The following is a 16,706-nucleotide window of genomic DNA, read 5'->3' as shown; positions in this document are numbered from 1 at the left end:
GAGCAAAAGGGTATAATTAGAAAAAAACTGATAGCGCTTTTCCATTACATGGTACCTGCACGACTCGCCTCGACTCTACTCTACTCGCCTTTTTTGGTTTTCCATTACGAAAAAAAGTACCTGGTACCTGCTAACAGGTGCTTTTTTTAGTACCACCTCAGTCGAGGTTCCAAGTGAGCTGAGGCGAGACGAAAAGGTGATGTGAAAACCTGCAGGCTAGAGATTGGTCGGAAAGAATCGTCAATGATCACTGCATTGACGGGGGTGTCCTGACCAACCCAGCGTTTTTAAATAGTTTAGCCAGCAGTGGTTTTTTGCTGCCTCCAGCTTTCTCCGTAGGATATGCTATATACAAGTGGCCTGATGTTTATACTTGTGCGCTGGTGTGTGCGTGTGTGTGTGGGGAGTGGGTGAGCGAGGGATCAGTGAGAGAGTGACGGCGATTATCTTCGGAGCGAGTAGTGACTCTAGAGTCATATAGTGAGAGAAACAAAGTGTCTCCCCTGTTCTTTCTGACCATGGTGGGAAATCTGGAGCAGTAAAAGTTAACTATCTTGTTGATTTCATGTTGTTTACGGAGACGAAGAACCAGGAAATGAGTCGGGACGGGGGAAATGCACCGCTACCAAGCCACGCCCACGGCAGTCGCTATGACGACCAGCCACGCTGAGGCGGTAGTAAAATCTGCAATGGAAAACTGACGCACAGTGCGTCGAGTTGAGTCGAGCAGGTACCATGTAATGGAAAAACGCCAATAATAACCAATGATTTTCCCACATAACCATCATCCACATTCAAGCATTTCACACCATTTAATACTGCACCACACAGACAACATCTGGCACTGTAATAAAGTTTAAGTTGGATGTACACTACAGGACTTTGGATACTTCAGGAGGCCAAAGTCAAGGGACCGCAAGGAAAATAAGCCTGAGGGCTTTATTTTGTTATCCTGACTTGTCCTTTTATGCAAGCACTCACTTCCTGGTTGAGCTGGTGTCGTTTTTAAATGAAGTTGTCTAATAAAATCAAACATCTCAATCAGAAAAACTCCTTTAAAGTCCATTCAAGTTTCCCAATTCTGCGCTTTCTCTTGACCTCTGAACTGCACTGACAAACTAAACTGTTAAATACATCTAGTTTCAACAGGCAGGGCTATAGAGCCCCCCATCTGTCAGTAGGCGGAAACTCATTCACCTCCCCCACTTCTGAGTGTGGCTGCTCTCCCAGAGTAAATGTCAGTTTGTATCTCATCCGAACCTTTTCCTGCAAAACACAAACACAAGTACACACTCAGTTTGGCAGCTTTCATTAGCTTGCTGGAACACCCAAAATCTAGTGCACTATCAATGTCAGTGATACCACCCCATTTTCACCTGGTATTAAAATCGGATGTGAGTGATCGGACCTCAGGATGTACTCGTGAAAACACTCTCAGGACGCATTGAGGACAAATTAAAATCTGATCGCTAAAACCACATTGGGAGGTGGTCTGAGCCACGTGTCCACATTCTTTTAGCAATGTGTACGGGTCTGTGTCTTGAGCCACATTAAGGCTCACCTACTCAACTGTTAGCGGAACTACGCCATTATTCAAGGTATATCTCATGTCACAGAAACCACAGAGGGAATCGTGTGTTTTGGATGTTATCATACGGTCAGTGATGTGTCGGGTTTTTTGTTCCTGTGCTGCCTTGTTATGATATCAGTTTAGTGTCCTTGGAGAAGTGGGAGTAGTTAGCTGATTGACAGGGATTGACTGACATGTCAAATGAGAGGGGGAGCGTGTTGGTTGATCTGATTTAGCCAAAGCGGCAGGTGTGGAGATGGAGATTGAGATTGTGTCCTGAGGGAGACCGTTACGGAGGTAGCGCGCTGCACGCTGACGGCTGCAACCCACATGCTTCCACACAGAAAACACTACTGAAGACAAAGACACTGAAAGACTATTCTTCACAACACAAACTTTTTGTGAATACACCTTTGAAACCTGAACTACAACGCCCCCAGGAGCGGGCTTGGGGAGAAGTCAACGAGGGGCGCTAAAAAGTCGACCCAGAACAGAGGTCGTCTCGACGAGGGAGACCAGAGTTAGCAGGCTTGGCTTCAGAACGCAGAACGAAACAACGGCTTGGTTAGTCAGTTTAACACAGCACAAACCCCTCTTAAGTAGGAAAGATATGCACTCATCCAGGCAAGTTTAGTCTCATTCTTACGTTGAATGCAACATGTAGGGAAAACAAGCCAGGGGCAGCGTTTCCTCTATGTTGATGTGACCGTGGCGGCCCCCCACGGCAACATTTCTGCCCCCCACGGTATCAGAAATAGGGCTGCATTGTTAGAGTGCAAGTCGGAGAACGTTTGTATTTGAGGTGCATTATTTACATGCTGAAGTAGTTACGCTGCATTTTTTTTTTTTTTTTTTTTTTTTTTTTTTTTTTTCGGACCTGCCCGACTGCTAAATAAAATCCTAAAGGAAACACTGAGGGGGATTATTGTTACCGGCTAGGCAAGACCTTTAGTAGGTGTGTGTCTTTGGTATACGAGCCCAGGTTAGCTTTAGCCATTTGTAACAGCCTGGTCTTATATCCTTATTGCCTGGAAATAGTCCTGCTCTTATGTCGTCTCCTTTTTTTATATTAATCTCGCACTGCCAGATCTAATGTGTGTTGCGCTGTGTAAGCCGGCAAACTGAGTTGTCAAAGGAGCGGCTGTGAAACGGTTTAATTTCCTATTAGTTCTTCACAATAAAAGTCCCCGTTTATTTTGCTATTTAAAAGCTTTTACTATTAAGCAGCAGAAATCTGAAAATGTTGAGTCTTCATCAGCAGTAGCGTAACACAACTATAAGACTATAAGGGAACATGAAATGTAAAATAAAGCAGTTATAATATAGAAACAAAACTTCAAATCACAGAGATTCAGTTGGAAGCTACAAACATACTGAGAGCTGAAGACACAGAGACTTTTAAAAAAAAACTTCTTTCTCTCCTGCACAGGTCTCACCGCCCGTCAATAGACATCTTTATGTTGGCACACAGACAGACTGTGGGCAGCGCTTTTTATTAGTCATCGCACATTTCTAATGTATGATTTAAACACACACACAGAAGGATGTATTCTCATATAGACAGGAAGCGAGATCCGACCCCAAGTGGACGCATTTGCAAACACATTCTACCGGCAGGTAGAATGTGATCACTCAGATCCGATTTTAAAACCAGGGTTAGGACGGAACGGGTCCTAAGACTGTAAGTAGGGGTAATAGTGCGCTGTACTATATATGACTTCAAACTGATAAAAACACTCCTGAAGTAGTAAAGTGTTATTTCTATGAAAACATACATTACCTAATGCACTTAAAATGTATGAACACCAAAAACAGGCTGAGCTTTACCTTGAGAGGATTGGCAAGCAGCATGACCTGAGTGATGGTAGCAGGGGGAAGGATTGGGTTAAAAGGAGCCAGCTCTGAGCCTGAGGGGGATTGCAGTCTCACTTTCATTGTCTAGTGAATTGGCAGAACAGACATTCATGTTAATTAAATAGAAGTGGCAACCCACTTAAATCAGTCAAATATTTAATTGAATGGAGCTGATAGCTTCCTATGCAGTAACCTTGGGCACAGCAGCCTGCAGCGCTATGTTCCTGACAGGCAGCGGGGCAGTGTTCAGCATGGACGCAACCATCACCAGTACATCAGGTCTGCCTGCTGGACAGTCGGTGGCAAAATGCAGCAGAACACGGACACCGTTTTTGTCATATGCTGTCACAGGACACACTTTACCTAAAATACAGCACACAAAGGGAAACGTTGATTATTACAAAGACTGTCACAAGTCTCAACTCTTCACAAATACATACACTACCTTATATAGCTCCCAATGTCATCTGTAATGAAAGCATGTTGATGCATGTCCTTCACTCAGTGTCTTTTCCAGTATTAACAAGTTTGCCGCTGTCATCCCAAAGTAACAGCAATATCTAAAGTTCATTTTTTTCACTAAGGGGGAAGGTGATATTTTCTGACTAGAAAACAGCTGGACCGATAAGATACATAAAAGAAGCTTTTAATAAATCTGCGTGAATAAATCCAACTGCCCCACAACAGATTTTAGTTTCACTTTCCATGATCCATCCATTTGTTCCGTGCGCTCGGCTTCTCGTCACCGGGGGCGCGTGCCAGCTGCTTGAGTGACACGTGAGCCTGTGCTCCAAACCTCTTTCAATTTATCTCCTCTGCCCCTTCAACACTTATATAATAATAAGCTGCTCTTGTTATGTTGGTGTCCTAATCTGTTGCATGTTTTCATACCAAAGAAGCTTTAGAATCAACTTTATTACAGCTGAATATATTATCACTGTAGTCAGGCCCCTTTATATTAGCCGCACGCATGATTCGACGATTCTGATTCGACTACGGAAATTCTTAGTCGGACACACACCCCTATGTCCTAGGGGTGGTACGGTTCATGAAAAAACACCCGAACCGCTCGGTTCGCTAGTCTCGGTTCGGAGCATGTGTGTACCGCACGGTTCGTCAGTACACTGTTAATGTGCACTAACCTCTTACTGCCGTAGTGCCCACTTTATACACCTATGTTAAAACACTTACTGGAAATGACGAGCGGGATGGGCGTGACAAACGCAACCCATGGCAGCTGATTGGACGATCGCGTCACATGGGTCTGGCTGGTCCCTAATTTCAAAACAGACTGTCATGGCGGCTCGTTCAGAATACGATCTCATATTGTACTAAAATAGTTCACCGAAACGTGTTCCTGAAAACATTTTAAGCGAGAAATAGGCCATGCAGTTGCTGAATCTGTCTTCATTTCAGATCGACAGAGGTCAGTTTAAAAGATTTTCGTCAGATTTTGAGAGACACCGAGCCGACCGGCTCCTCAAGTGGAGTGGGGGTGCCGCGGCAGGTCACGTCCGTCACATGCAGAAATGTCAAGTGGGAGAGAGGCTGCCCAGAGCTGGAGGATGCGCCAGCGTCGTTTATAGTCTGGTGTGTGGGAACATTTTGGATTTCATGGTACCTATGATGAAATAAAACAATATATAGAACTGCCACTGTGTGCATGTTTTGTGCAACATGCATTCAATATGCTAATTTTAGCTATATATCATATGCTGAAGTATATTCTGGAGTGTTAAAGATTAAAAGAAAAAATAACAAGAACCGTACTGAACCGAAAACCGTGACCCTAAAACCGTGATACGAACCGAACCGTGGGTTTTGTGAACCGTACCACCCCTACTATGTCCTCTACAGTATGTCTGCCTTGCTCCAGTGCTAACTTCACAGATGGAGCCCTTGCAACCTTGTGGTTTTTGAGTGAAAATGTTTAAACATAATACTGATGTTTATACACAAATACATAGCTGCAGGTCATGTGATGTCCTTGTCCGTCTCAATTCTTTTTCCAGTTAACCCTCTCCTACATAACATTTTTCAACAAAATCAACTGAAATACTCATAAAATAAAACACAAAAAAACTTACAGCTTATTTCATTGAACTCACTTGGCTTGATGGAATCTAAAGGGACAACAACATTGGCCAGGGACACCTCTTGTCCCTTGCCTGGGCTGGCCTGGCTCAGAGGGAGGATGGGGGACAGAGAGCGTAACAGAGGGCTGTCATCTGCCTGACTCTTGGCAGGGGGGGGAGTGGACCCTCCTAGGAGCAGTGAGGTGGATGTTGTGGAGGCGACACATAGACCGGAAGATAGGGTAGCAGGAGCGAGCAGATCCTCACTCTTGCCCAGAAAGCTGCCAAAGTCAATCACACCATGTGTACTGTGTGGATAAATCAAGTGTCTTTGTCAACGACAATACAGGTGCCATAATGCTTAAACATATAATGACAGACATAAACATTGATAACCCATAATAACAACAAGATAACAGAAGCAGGGTGAGATAAATAAACCCTTATAACAAAAAAAAAAAAAATAACACTGTGCAGTCAGGTTTGCTGATAATTATTGGAATGCAAACACATTTGGCCTTACACTTTTGGCTACATTGAACACATAACGTATGCAGACCGTTTGTGGAGCGGAATGTATCTTTAAACCGGCTACACCTGCTGCTGCATACGGCTGGATTGTGTGTCACAGGTGAAACGGTGAGCTTTTGCTTTGGGGTTGTTGTTTCTTCAGTATTTGGAGTGCTGTGAAACGTCAATCTACTGTCCGCTGTTATCATATGATGCATGTGAGGGAAACAAGAAATAAAAACAGAAACTCTCAAAACAAAACTGCCAATACACTCATTGACAGTCATAAAGTTGTTTCCTGTATATCTGTAGTTTAATTTAAAAGAAATAAAGACACATTATGATCCATTTCTGTGTAAAAGGACTGCACAAACACTGCGTAAAAAACACAAATAAAAGTTATTTTTACGCTTGTAGAGTGGATCTCCGCGGAGCATATGCACCACTTACGTGCTGCTCTCGTGTCCAGTGGGACCAGTTTCCTTAATTATAGTGGAAGAGTAGTGTTGAAACATCCGCTCTGCATATGTGCAATGTAGCCGGCCCAATCTCAGCCACCTGACATTTGAAGTGATAGTTAAGTGTCAGCTAGACACTTAACTATCACTTCAAAATGATCAGTCACAATTTTCAACATTTTAATTAAACTGAGACAATAACTAGTACTTTTATGTTACTCTGTAACTACTTGTTATTATTTAATTTGTACTCAACATCTGCTCGGAGCGCTGTTGCTAAGTTACAGTGCTCAAAACAACGCTCTTTAAGTGGCTGCAGGGTCATCCACGGACCACCGTGTATCAAAAGCTAATGGAGTTCTGCATTTCACTCTGCCAATCAGAAACTGGTGGTTGAGATGCACTTGAAATTTCATAAAACACTGTTTAGCGTCAGAAGTACCTTAAACTCAAGTGTTTGGACATCCACCTAGGCCAATCAGTGCAATTAAAAAAATAAAACCCTAACGGAGAAGTGCATGCATCATTCTAAAAAAAAATGTGATCCAGCATCCAAATTATTATGTGTGAAAGATAGACGGATAGGTGCTGATATATATTCCCTCGCCAGTTTTAGCAATGCATGTAAGGCTTACTCACATTTTAGGACTGCCCAGATCCAGCATGGCAAGGTCTTGCAGATTGTGACTCAGAGAAGTTAAAGTGGTGTGGGACGCTCCAGGTGAAGTGGAGACCTGTTGCTGAGTGACAGGGGTGGCTGAAGAAGCAGGCGAGGCCATGCTGAATGCCTGAGGAAGAGCCGCTGGAGCCGTGGTGGTCAATACTGAGCTGAGGGGCTGAGGGAATATAACTGATGTTGCTGAGACAGATCTTGTAGAAGTCGGAGGCGTGGCCAAGACGGGGCCAGGGAAGCTTAAGGCAGAGGCAGCTGTAGAAGACTTGGCTGAGCTAACTGGGGCTACTGTCACAGAAAGCCCGTCTGGATAAAGTGAAGATGTAGAGAACGCAGAAACCGAAGGCGAAGTGGTTTCAAAAAAATCTAAATCTTGACTGAAATCCTGGAATATAAGGTAAAAAAAAAAAAAAAAAAAAAAACACTGGTATTACCAATAAGACAATACTAATAGTAGAAATTATTGCAATTCATTTAAATACCTGTAAAGATGGCAAATGATTGCTCAGGTTTACACGTGGTGATTTATTTGGAATGGGAGCGGGTTCGTTGAGGCCTGTAAATGAACACAAAACATGTCACATATGTACATGTAAACAAGATATTCTCAAATGTTTCCATGAAAAACAAATGAAACTACTACTATTATATTGCATGTTACCTAAAGATAGTAGCTCTTCATCCAGCAGAGAGAGTGCTGCAGAGGGTACGCTGGGGCTGTGGGACTGAGGGTCAGTGGCAGCAGACCCACACAGCAGGTCAGCAGGAATAGACCGAGAAGATGTTGGGGGCTGCTGCCCTGGTAGAGAGACGCTCTGAATGTCCAGACCCGCCAGGTCAATCAGAATCTCTGACTGGTTTGTGCGACCTGTGATTGTCAGATGGATCCGGCAAGTTTAAAAGGGGTAAAGTCAGCAGGGGGAAATCAAAAAGTGACATTTGAAAAGTTCTAGAGCCATGTTCGTTTCCAGAAACAATGTGCCAGTAGCTCCACATAAATCACAGGCATGAAGTATCATGGCATTTTTCTTACAAGAAATGGAAAATAAATTGTTTTGCATCTTCACATGTATTTTTTCTTTGTGTAATATTGAATATCAGCAGCAAAGACTTGTTTTGACATGTGATTTTGTATTGTGGTATGATACCTATAAATATTCCTATCATTATTATTGTATTAGTTACTCCCTTTAAAGTCTTGCATTGCCAGACCTTCCTCCACCACGGCGCTGCAGAGGAGGGTCTAGCTGGTCTACACAGCATTCCAGGATGGGAGAAAAACAGGGGATCACTATGTACCACAGTGGCTGACCATCAGACACTAGGAAAATTAAAAGGGGTGATAGAATGATTATATAGGGTATTTTACACTGTTCCTTAAGGTCTCCTAATGGGGTATGTAACATTGGTTGGGCTGAAAATTGCCCGAATGCTATTTTATTAGGCCCTTAACTACCCTGTGAATATGGCTCTATTTGGAACAAGAGCTTTTCTTCCAAATATGGTATGCTAATGAATATTCAGAATGAGCTACGCGCTGATTGGTTTGAGCAAACTACATAGAAACATATGGGAGACTTGGCAGCAGGCCTCATATTTCAGACACTGCAAAGTTATACATTGTTTGTCGGGCTATTTCGTTATAAAATTCACTTCTGAGACTTTTTTAAGCGAGAAATCAACTATATAAAGCTCAAATATGGGCCATTTTACGAAAATTGATGGCTAATTGCAAATTTGGTATGACTGTGTGTCGGAGTTCAGCCGCTGGTGCTGCCTCGCCGCCCGCCGGTGCTGCCTCGCTGCCTGGCCTGCCTTCCTTCACAGACCCCGGCCTGCTATGAGGTACTTGGAGCTCCGTCACGGCTGGCAGCCCACAGCAGGGACTACCAACACCGCTGCCCTGACAGAGCTCCAGGGCCTTCAGCTCCCCTCTTCCTGCTGGCTAAATGGCCTGTTGTGTGAGAGTGAGAGCGCCGTCAGCGAGCTTGTTACACCAGCAATCTCTTACCACCTGTTACACACGTCACGCCACTTATACAAAATCTAACTAAAGGTCTTATAAAGCTAACAACAGTGTCCGATTTCAAGTTAATGAATATTTGTGAAGACAAAGTGTTTCGTTAGCTGCGACTGTCCCTTCAATCCTAGCTATGTGTAGCTACAAACCACGGATAGCTAGCTTCCTTTTCGCCTTAATTCGAGTATATTTACAGTTTGAATTTCGTCACGCCACTTACACAACATCTAACAAAATGTCTTATAAAGCTAACAATGGTGTCCGATTTCAAGTTAATTAATATTTGTGAATTCCAGAGGAATTCTAAGAGGAGGCTAGCTAGCTCTCATTGATAGAGCTCCATCCAGCCGCAGGCTCTATCAATGAGACTCACGGACAAGCGGCGTTTATTTCCCCAATCGTTTGTTTAAATAACTCAACACATTATAATTACACACATTAAAATAGTAACTGGAACCTGTGGTAAGAGAAGGCTGGCGTAACAAGCTCGCTGACCGCGCTTTCACTCACATACACCGGGCATTTAGCTAGCAGGAAGAGGGGAGTTGCAGGCCCTGGAGCTCTGTCAGAGCTGCGGCGTTTTGTAGTCCATTAGCCCAAAACGGTGACTTTGCGCGGGTATGGAGTGCTGTGGGCTGCCAGCCGTGACTGAGCTCCATCTACCTCACAGCAGGCCGGGGTCTGTGAAGGAAAGCAGGCCAGGCAGCGAGGCAGCTACACAGGCAGCACCAGCCTCTGAACTCCGACACACAGTCGGACAAAATTTGCAATTAGACATCAATTTTCGTAAAACGGCCCGTATTTGACCTCTACATAGTTGATTTCTCGCATAAAAAAGTCTCAGAAGTGAATTTAATGGTAAAATAGCATATGAACAATGTATACAATTTCTGAGATCTGCACGACCTAGATTCAGAAGACTAACTGATCTCAGGTCAGTTGTGTAGCCTATGCAAATGTTGGGGCGTGACAAACACAGACTAGAGCCAAATGAGGAGGAGCCGCAATAGTTGACGTCAACTATGAGGCTTGTTGAGATTCGCCCGTTTTCAGAGGCAGTTTCAAATAGTGAGATTTGCAGAGAAAAGAGGTGTCAATGGGATTTAGAGGTTCTATGTATGTCCTAGTTACCCACTAAACTGTCATTATTCAACTATAAAAATCAGTTTTGCATTCTATCACCCCTTTAAGACCTGTTTAAAATTTATTTAAGACCTAGACACAATATTTCAGCAAATTTAAGACGTTTTAAGGCCTTAAACTTTGATTTTGAAATGTAAGACTTTTTAAGACCCTGCGGAAACCCTGCTTGAGGCACGATAACAATCCTGAATCCTCCTTAGTTGACATCCTGGTTAGACAAACCAGTATATTCATAGGACATGCTCTTATGAACAGTATTCTTGTTCAGATTAGACTGGAGTTGCATTTGTAATATTAGGCTGATGTTTTCTTTGCACATTGGTATACATTTCCACACATGGTCTATGCCACTTTTGTCTGACTATGGGCTGATTATGATTACATGGATGCCTATTGTGCATTAAAGAGTTGTGATACACACAAAATAAAAGCTTCTCTTGAAAATATGTCAGAAACTGCATTGCCAAATGGCATATTTTAATGTTGTAAACTTACAATGAGGACATACAATTCTTTGCTCACAACAGTTACAACTTACCTTGTCTGACTGATGATTGCGTTTGTTGTGCTGCTTCCGTCCCTCCATTGACGATCTGTCCTTCCACAATCTTCTTATAGGAATTAATGACATGGGAGAGGTCGTCACTGGCCTGCAGGATGTCTCCTGATAAGTGCATTTTAAAAGGTTAGACTGGGATGACATTTATCAAAAAACAATCAGCTTCTTCCCACAGTGTTTCCTAAATATAGAAACTATGTGAGCAGAATGTTTTTTTATGAGTGATGTGATAGACCTCCGTAAATCATGACTCGGACGCATCATACTTAAATTAGAATAGCGAGAGCATGCCACCAGAATCCCCAGGGCCAAATTACAGGATTTCTTACCCAAGCTGCTGTCATTATCCTCAGTCTCAGTAGCGAGCTGAACTACAGTTTGCCTCAGCTTGTCGCAATCTCCATACAGCTCCTGGAAAAAAAGAAAAGAAAAGAAAAAAGCACTTCTTGAATCCAATTCATAAACTATTGTATCATAGGATATGAAAAGAAAAGTGTTTCACATACAAAATACATGTCAATTGAGGCTATGATATTAAATAGTATAACTTGTGATATTTATTTTTTAAACAAATTACTTTGAGTTGACTATACAGTATATATTTATTAACTTGAGTTCCTCTGAAAGATACTACATCAGAGTGTTTCCAAAAAGTTCATAAATGCCAAAGAAAAAAAGTGAATTTGTGATTTGAGCTATGTAATGGAGAACGAACCCTTATGATCTCCTTGTCTCCGTCCGTGGAGTCGTCCTGGCTGAAGTGAGCAAGCATCTCATTAAGGAGTTTGACACTGTTGTTGACCGCCTCCAGTGTGCTTTTTTGCTTTGTCGCTTTCTGCATTCTCACCTCGTCCTGGGGAGAGTTGCACTTGTTGGTAGTACTCATTAAACTTTACTGTCAGTGTGAACTAGGGGTGGTACGGTTCATGAAAAAACACCCGAACCGCTCGGTTCGCTAGTCTCGGTTCGGAGCATGTGTGTACCGCACGGTTCGTCAGTACACTGTTAATGTGCACTAACCTCTTACTGCCGTAGTGCCCACTTTATACACCTATGTTAAAACACTTACTGGAAATGACGAGCGGGATGACAAACGCAACCCATGGCAGCTGATTGGACGATCGCGTCACGTGTGTCTGGCTGGTCCCTAATTTCAAAACAGACTGTCATGGCGGCTCGTTCAGAATACGATCTCATATTGTACTAAAATAGTTCACCGAAACGTGTTCCTGAAAACATTTTAAGCGAGAAATAGGCCATGCAGTTGCTGAATCTGTCTTCATTTCAGATCGACAGAGGTCAGTTTAAAAGATTTTCGTCAGATTTTGAGAGACACCGAGCCGACCGCTCCTCAAGTGGAGTGGGGTGCCGCTGCAGGTCACGTCACGTCACATGCAGAAATGTCAAGTGGGAGAGAGGCTGCCCAGAGCTGGAGGATGCGCCAGCGTCGTTTATAGTCTGGTGTGTGGGAACATTTTGGATTTCATGGTACCTATGATGAAATAAAACAATATATAGAACTGCCACTGTGTGCATGTTTTGTGCAACATGTATTCAATATGCTAATTTTAGCTATATATCATATGCTGAAGTATATTCTGGAGTGTTAAAGATTAAAAGAAAAAAATAACAAGAACCGTACTGAACCTAAAACCATGACCCTAAAACCGTGATACGAACCGAACCGTGGGTTTTGTGAACCGTACCACCCCTAGTGTGAACACAAGCTTTTAGATGAAAACAGAGAAATGCGTGCAGTAATAAGCTTTTTATTTGAAATATAACACAACAATACCAATCAAAACATTTAGTTTGACACTGACTCACCTCCTTGACCATGTTCTTGATGAGCCGATTGGCCTCTTCCAGATCTTCAGGCTTTTTGCTCTTCAGCAGCTCTGCTAATCTCTGCAGAGAGAATACACACAAACTCATTTCCCACAGATTATCCAGACACAACCAGCAAACGCATACAAACTCCTAGACCTTAAAAAAACAAACTTCATCTATAGATCAACTGCAGTCAACACAAAGTAAACATGCAGTCATGACCTGTTTCAGTGTGTCATTACCAGTGAGGTTTTGGAGCACGGGGGGTGGGGGGATCATTACTGCACGATAAATATGACCCTTTTTCCTGTGGGATACTACAGCCTTTAATCACTGATTAAACAGCAAGAGAGGGCAAGAATGAGAGGGAGAGATACTCTGTTGATCATTTAACACTACAACTGCCAAAGCCAACGGCATTTAATGTTAAAAAATTTTAATTATTCCATCAGTGTGTGTGTTAGGTTTCCCTGCCCTGATGTGTCCTAAATACCATATCTGCAGATGCCTATATTGACATAATGATAAAATACCAATTAGAAAATCAAATAGATGGATTTTTGGTGTTGTTTTCCACAAAAACTCCCCCCTTCAATTGCCAGGAGTAGTGCCGATTAACAATGGTACTGTCCTCCGCAGAATTTACATATTTGTATAATGGCCGTACAGCTCATAGAGATAATGAATGGGACACAGAATCTCATTTGCACTCCAATATTCACTCACATGCACTTATAATAACACTAGGCCCACGGTATTCATCCCGTTATCTGTGTAAAATATCAGAAGTGAAAGTGAAACTAATACTTTTTATCTGACTATAGAAGTTGACCCCAAACTTTTGACCGGTGGTTGGTGGTTGGTGGGTGTATATATATATATATATATATATATATATATTTTTTTTTTTTTTTTTTTTCTTCATTGCTGTAACTGAGAAAAACAAGTGAAAGAGTGCAATGAGTGAGTGAGCGAGCTGCAGTATCAACATCCCAAAATAATTCTTCTTACCTTGCTCTTCTTCTCATCATCAAACACAGGATTCTTGGGTCGCGGAGAAGGCGATGGTATTAATGTAGCATCAAGAGGAATTTCTGGGTCAACTAAAACAATACCTAAAATAAACATGACAACAGACACCTATTTAACTCTGGAAATGACAGTTTTGGGACTTCAAGGCGACAACATTTTAGTACAAAGCACAACACAGTCATAACCGACTGTTCAGTGCATTATTTTTGGATGTCACTGTTATGCGACCATATTGTTTTACTGTGTGCATTAGTATATCTTATCAGCAAATATTAGCAATTTACAGTTTTCAAAGTGCTTGGTTTCTCACCCTGTGACTTTAACATCTCATATGCTTCAAAGATCTTTGCTTCATCTGGTAAAGACACAGTCCAACTGTACAGCATCTCGATCACTTTTGTCTTCACTCTCTCTGATACTTTGTCTCCTAAATACTGAAAATAATAGATGCACAGCATAGAATGACACCAAACTTCAATTCAAGACAACATATCCCCCTTGGATGAACATTTATGTTACTTACTTTGGGTGAAACCACCTTAATTAACTCATTTAAAAACCTAAATTTCCCAACTTCATTGTGAAACCGTCGCCCGCAGTTCTTCATACAAGCCTCGAGAACCTACAAAAGTAAAACAAACGGAAATAAATATATTTGTCCACCTTCGGCTGATAGATCTCAAAATAAAAAACACATTGAAGTGATTACACCACGGACCATTAATGCTTGTATCGCCTCCCATTCCTGAGGGGACTGAATCTTGTGAGCCAACAGTCTAACGGATATTTGTGGGCTGGAAAATATGACAAAAAAAAACAATCCAATGCAAACTGATTAACAAAAGCCATCCTGAGCCTGGGTTATAACAGCCTTTATAAGCTCCACGTGTTTAGCACAATGACACAGATGAGCAACATACAATGGGCATGATTTAACATTATGGGTGAGACTGAGTTTATTGAATAAATGTGACCATACCCCTCCAGTTCTTTATTGATTTGGTCACAGAATCCCATTATATACTCCCAGTCTTCCTGTCTGTTGGAAGGGTTGGTGGCTTTGTCTGGAAAAAAAAAAAAAGAGAAGAATATGATTTCTCATGCACTTAGATACACCAATGTTAAACAAGCTACCCTGGCCCTGGAAAGCTAATGAAGGCTAATGAAGGCTGGAGCTTTGTAATATATATGAAGATTAAAATCAACCCTCGAATATCAAGCTCCACCGCTTCCGAGACCCTTCCATTCCGAGATTCCACAACAACCCAGACAGTTGTTGTCCAAGGTTTTCAGGTTATCCTACGTTATAAATTATCTCTTTTATAGCCTCCAGGCACTTCACTGATACAGTTTGTTGTTGCAAGTCATATTTGAACTTCGATAAGATAGCGCCTGGAGGTGTTTACAACTGCCGTCTTTAACACCAGGGAGCGAAATGCAAAGGCAGTGGGACACCAACAGAATAATCACATTTTTACACGCATTTCAATATACCGACTATAAGTCCTGGACATATGTATAAACCAAACATCAAAGCTCATTTTGGCCAGCGATATCAATTAGTTTCCAGCAGGTCTGTGCTAGCCACTTTCTGATAACACAGACGAATTAGCACGATACTTTGTAGTTAAAGCAATGTCATTTGAGTCCAACTGTTGTATCGGACACCTACGGTTATACAGCGCATGAGTACGCACCTGTAATATTAATAAACGACGTAAAAAGACTGTTAAAGTTTGTACTTACTAAGCCAGGACTCCAGCGATTCTCCGTCGTCCGCCATATTTGCACTCTGAAGGCAAACAACGCGTGACTCCTGCTGCCTTCATGTGCTGTCGGACAAATGAGAGAATTGCTGTTTGCTAGTTCGATGACATAGATATATACATGGTTCGATGACCCATTGAATGTTTTGAATGACTGTGTAAATCCTGCATTTTCCTCATTGCCGAGATGTGAACTTAGACTGTAAATATTAACAGTCTATGGATGTGACGCATTTCTGCTTCACCTGTATCTATACCTTGTCTCGTACAATCTTCGCTTAACATCATTTTTTCTTTCAACACTGTCTTAAATTAGTTTATAAAATCACCCTCCTTCAACATGCTCATATATTAAAAGAAAATCACACACGTAAAAGCAAGACAATATCGTACAGCCTGTACGGTACAGGTGAATTATAGGGCTAAAATGTAAACATTATTCAAATATAAATAGTCATATTTATTTGTGAAGATTTCTTTTGTAAATTAATAAACTGAATGTAAGCAGAATGTAAACAGGTATGTAGCCTAGTAAATAGCCTGCATATTGATAAGTAATAGATGTATAAACAATGAGTACGTTTCTAGGGGTGCTCACCAGTGTTTAAATAGGCCTTCAGCATTTTAGCATTTAATTGCCTGAGGGGACTCAGTGTTTGATGTCACTATTAAAAATGGGGTTGTGGACCTGTTGTTGCATTTCATACACCCCTCAAGGCTTAGTCTGAGGCAGCCCACAGCCAATGCTGTGATGCTCCTCCTCCTCTTCCAGCTGTTATTTCAGCATCTGCAAAGTCCGCCCCTCCACACTTTGCTGCCCGGAACCGCCTGCCTGCCTGCACTTGATCTAATCAATGATGCACTCATTTAAAATCATCTCCCAGCTCCTTTTACTGTGTGGCCATGTGGTGGTGCTATCAGCTCAGAGAGGACCTAAAGTGTGTATTTACTGGGTCACAGTGGTCCTCAGCACTCTTTATCTTTTGAATAATGTGGTTTGTGTGGTAAGGCCTGACACATTGATGGAGTTTATTCAGCTCAAATCTATACCTGAGATAGACAAATGAAAGGGGTTAGGTTAATAAGCAGGTATTTCTCACAATCACAGAAGCTTTCTCTCTGTCATCTCAGCTGGGGACTCAGCAGCGTAAATGCAGATTCAGAGTGCAAGCAACTTCTGGTACACTCATTTTATGTTTCAAGTAGAAATTAAAGG

The 16,706-nt window shown here is 42.1% G+C and overlaps 1 protein-coding gene across 2 annotated transcripts; it reads right to left on the bottom strand.

Moving 5' to 3' along the window:
• Positions 1 to 581: 581 nt before the first annotated feature.
• gga3a (golgi associated, gamma adaptin ear containing, ARF binding protein 3a) lies at positions 582 to 15,565 on the bottom strand. 2 transcript variants are annotated; one of them, XM_039814969.1, is made up of 17 exons: positions 15,471 to 15,565; positions 14,704 to 14,788; positions 14,443 to 14,518; positions 14,248 to 14,346; positions 14,035 to 14,158; positions 13,704 to 13,807; positions 12,690 to 12,770; positions 11,578 to 11,715; positions 11,192 to 11,273; positions 10,842 to 10,967; positions 7,802 to 8,008; positions 7,623 to 7,696; positions 7,107 to 7,525; positions 5,533 to 5,807; positions 3,618 to 3,787; positions 3,398 to 3,508; positions 582 to 1,266 (listed from the first exon to the last, which is right to left on the bottom strand). In XM_039814969.1, exons 1-17 carry the CDS (start codon positions 15,505 to 15,507, stop codon positions 1,156 to 1,158), a joined length of 2,319 nt encoding a protein of 772 aa, XP_039670903.1. In that variant the 5' UTR covers positions 15,508 to 15,565; the 3' UTR covers positions 582 to 1,155. The 2 variants fall into 2 exon arrangements, with proteins under 2 accessions (XP_039670903.1, XP_039670905.1); XM_039814971.1 differs by having other exon boundaries at positions 5,533 to 5,780.
• Between the last annotated feature and the right edge of the window lie 1,141 nt (positions 15,566 to 16,706).

Source organism: Perca fluviatilis, chromosome 1, assembly GCF_010015445.1.
Source record: "Perca fluviatilis chromosome 1, GENO_Pfluv_1.0, whole genome shotgun sequence".
Taxonomy (NCBI): Eukaryota; Metazoa; Chordata; class Actinopteri; order Perciformes; family Percidae; genus Perca; species Perca fluviatilis.
The sequence above is the reverse complement of the archived record's forward strand: the minus strand, read 5'-3'. Positions and strand labels throughout refer to the sequence as shown.

Bases quoted from the DNA above. Each gene is read 5' to 3' on its own strand.
- gga3a (XM_039814969.1), bottom strand. From the start codon at position 15,507: ATGGCGGACGACGGAGAATCGCTGGAGTCCTGGCTTA. The intron at 8,009-10,841 runs GTAAGTTGTAAC...TGACAATCACAG, and splicing joins GCAATCATCAGTCAGACAAG to GTCGCACAAACCAGTCAGAG. The intron at 5,808-7,106 runs GTGAGTAAGCCT...TTATCCACACAG, and splicing joins GATCTGGGCAGTCCTAAAAT to TACACATGGTGTGATTGACT.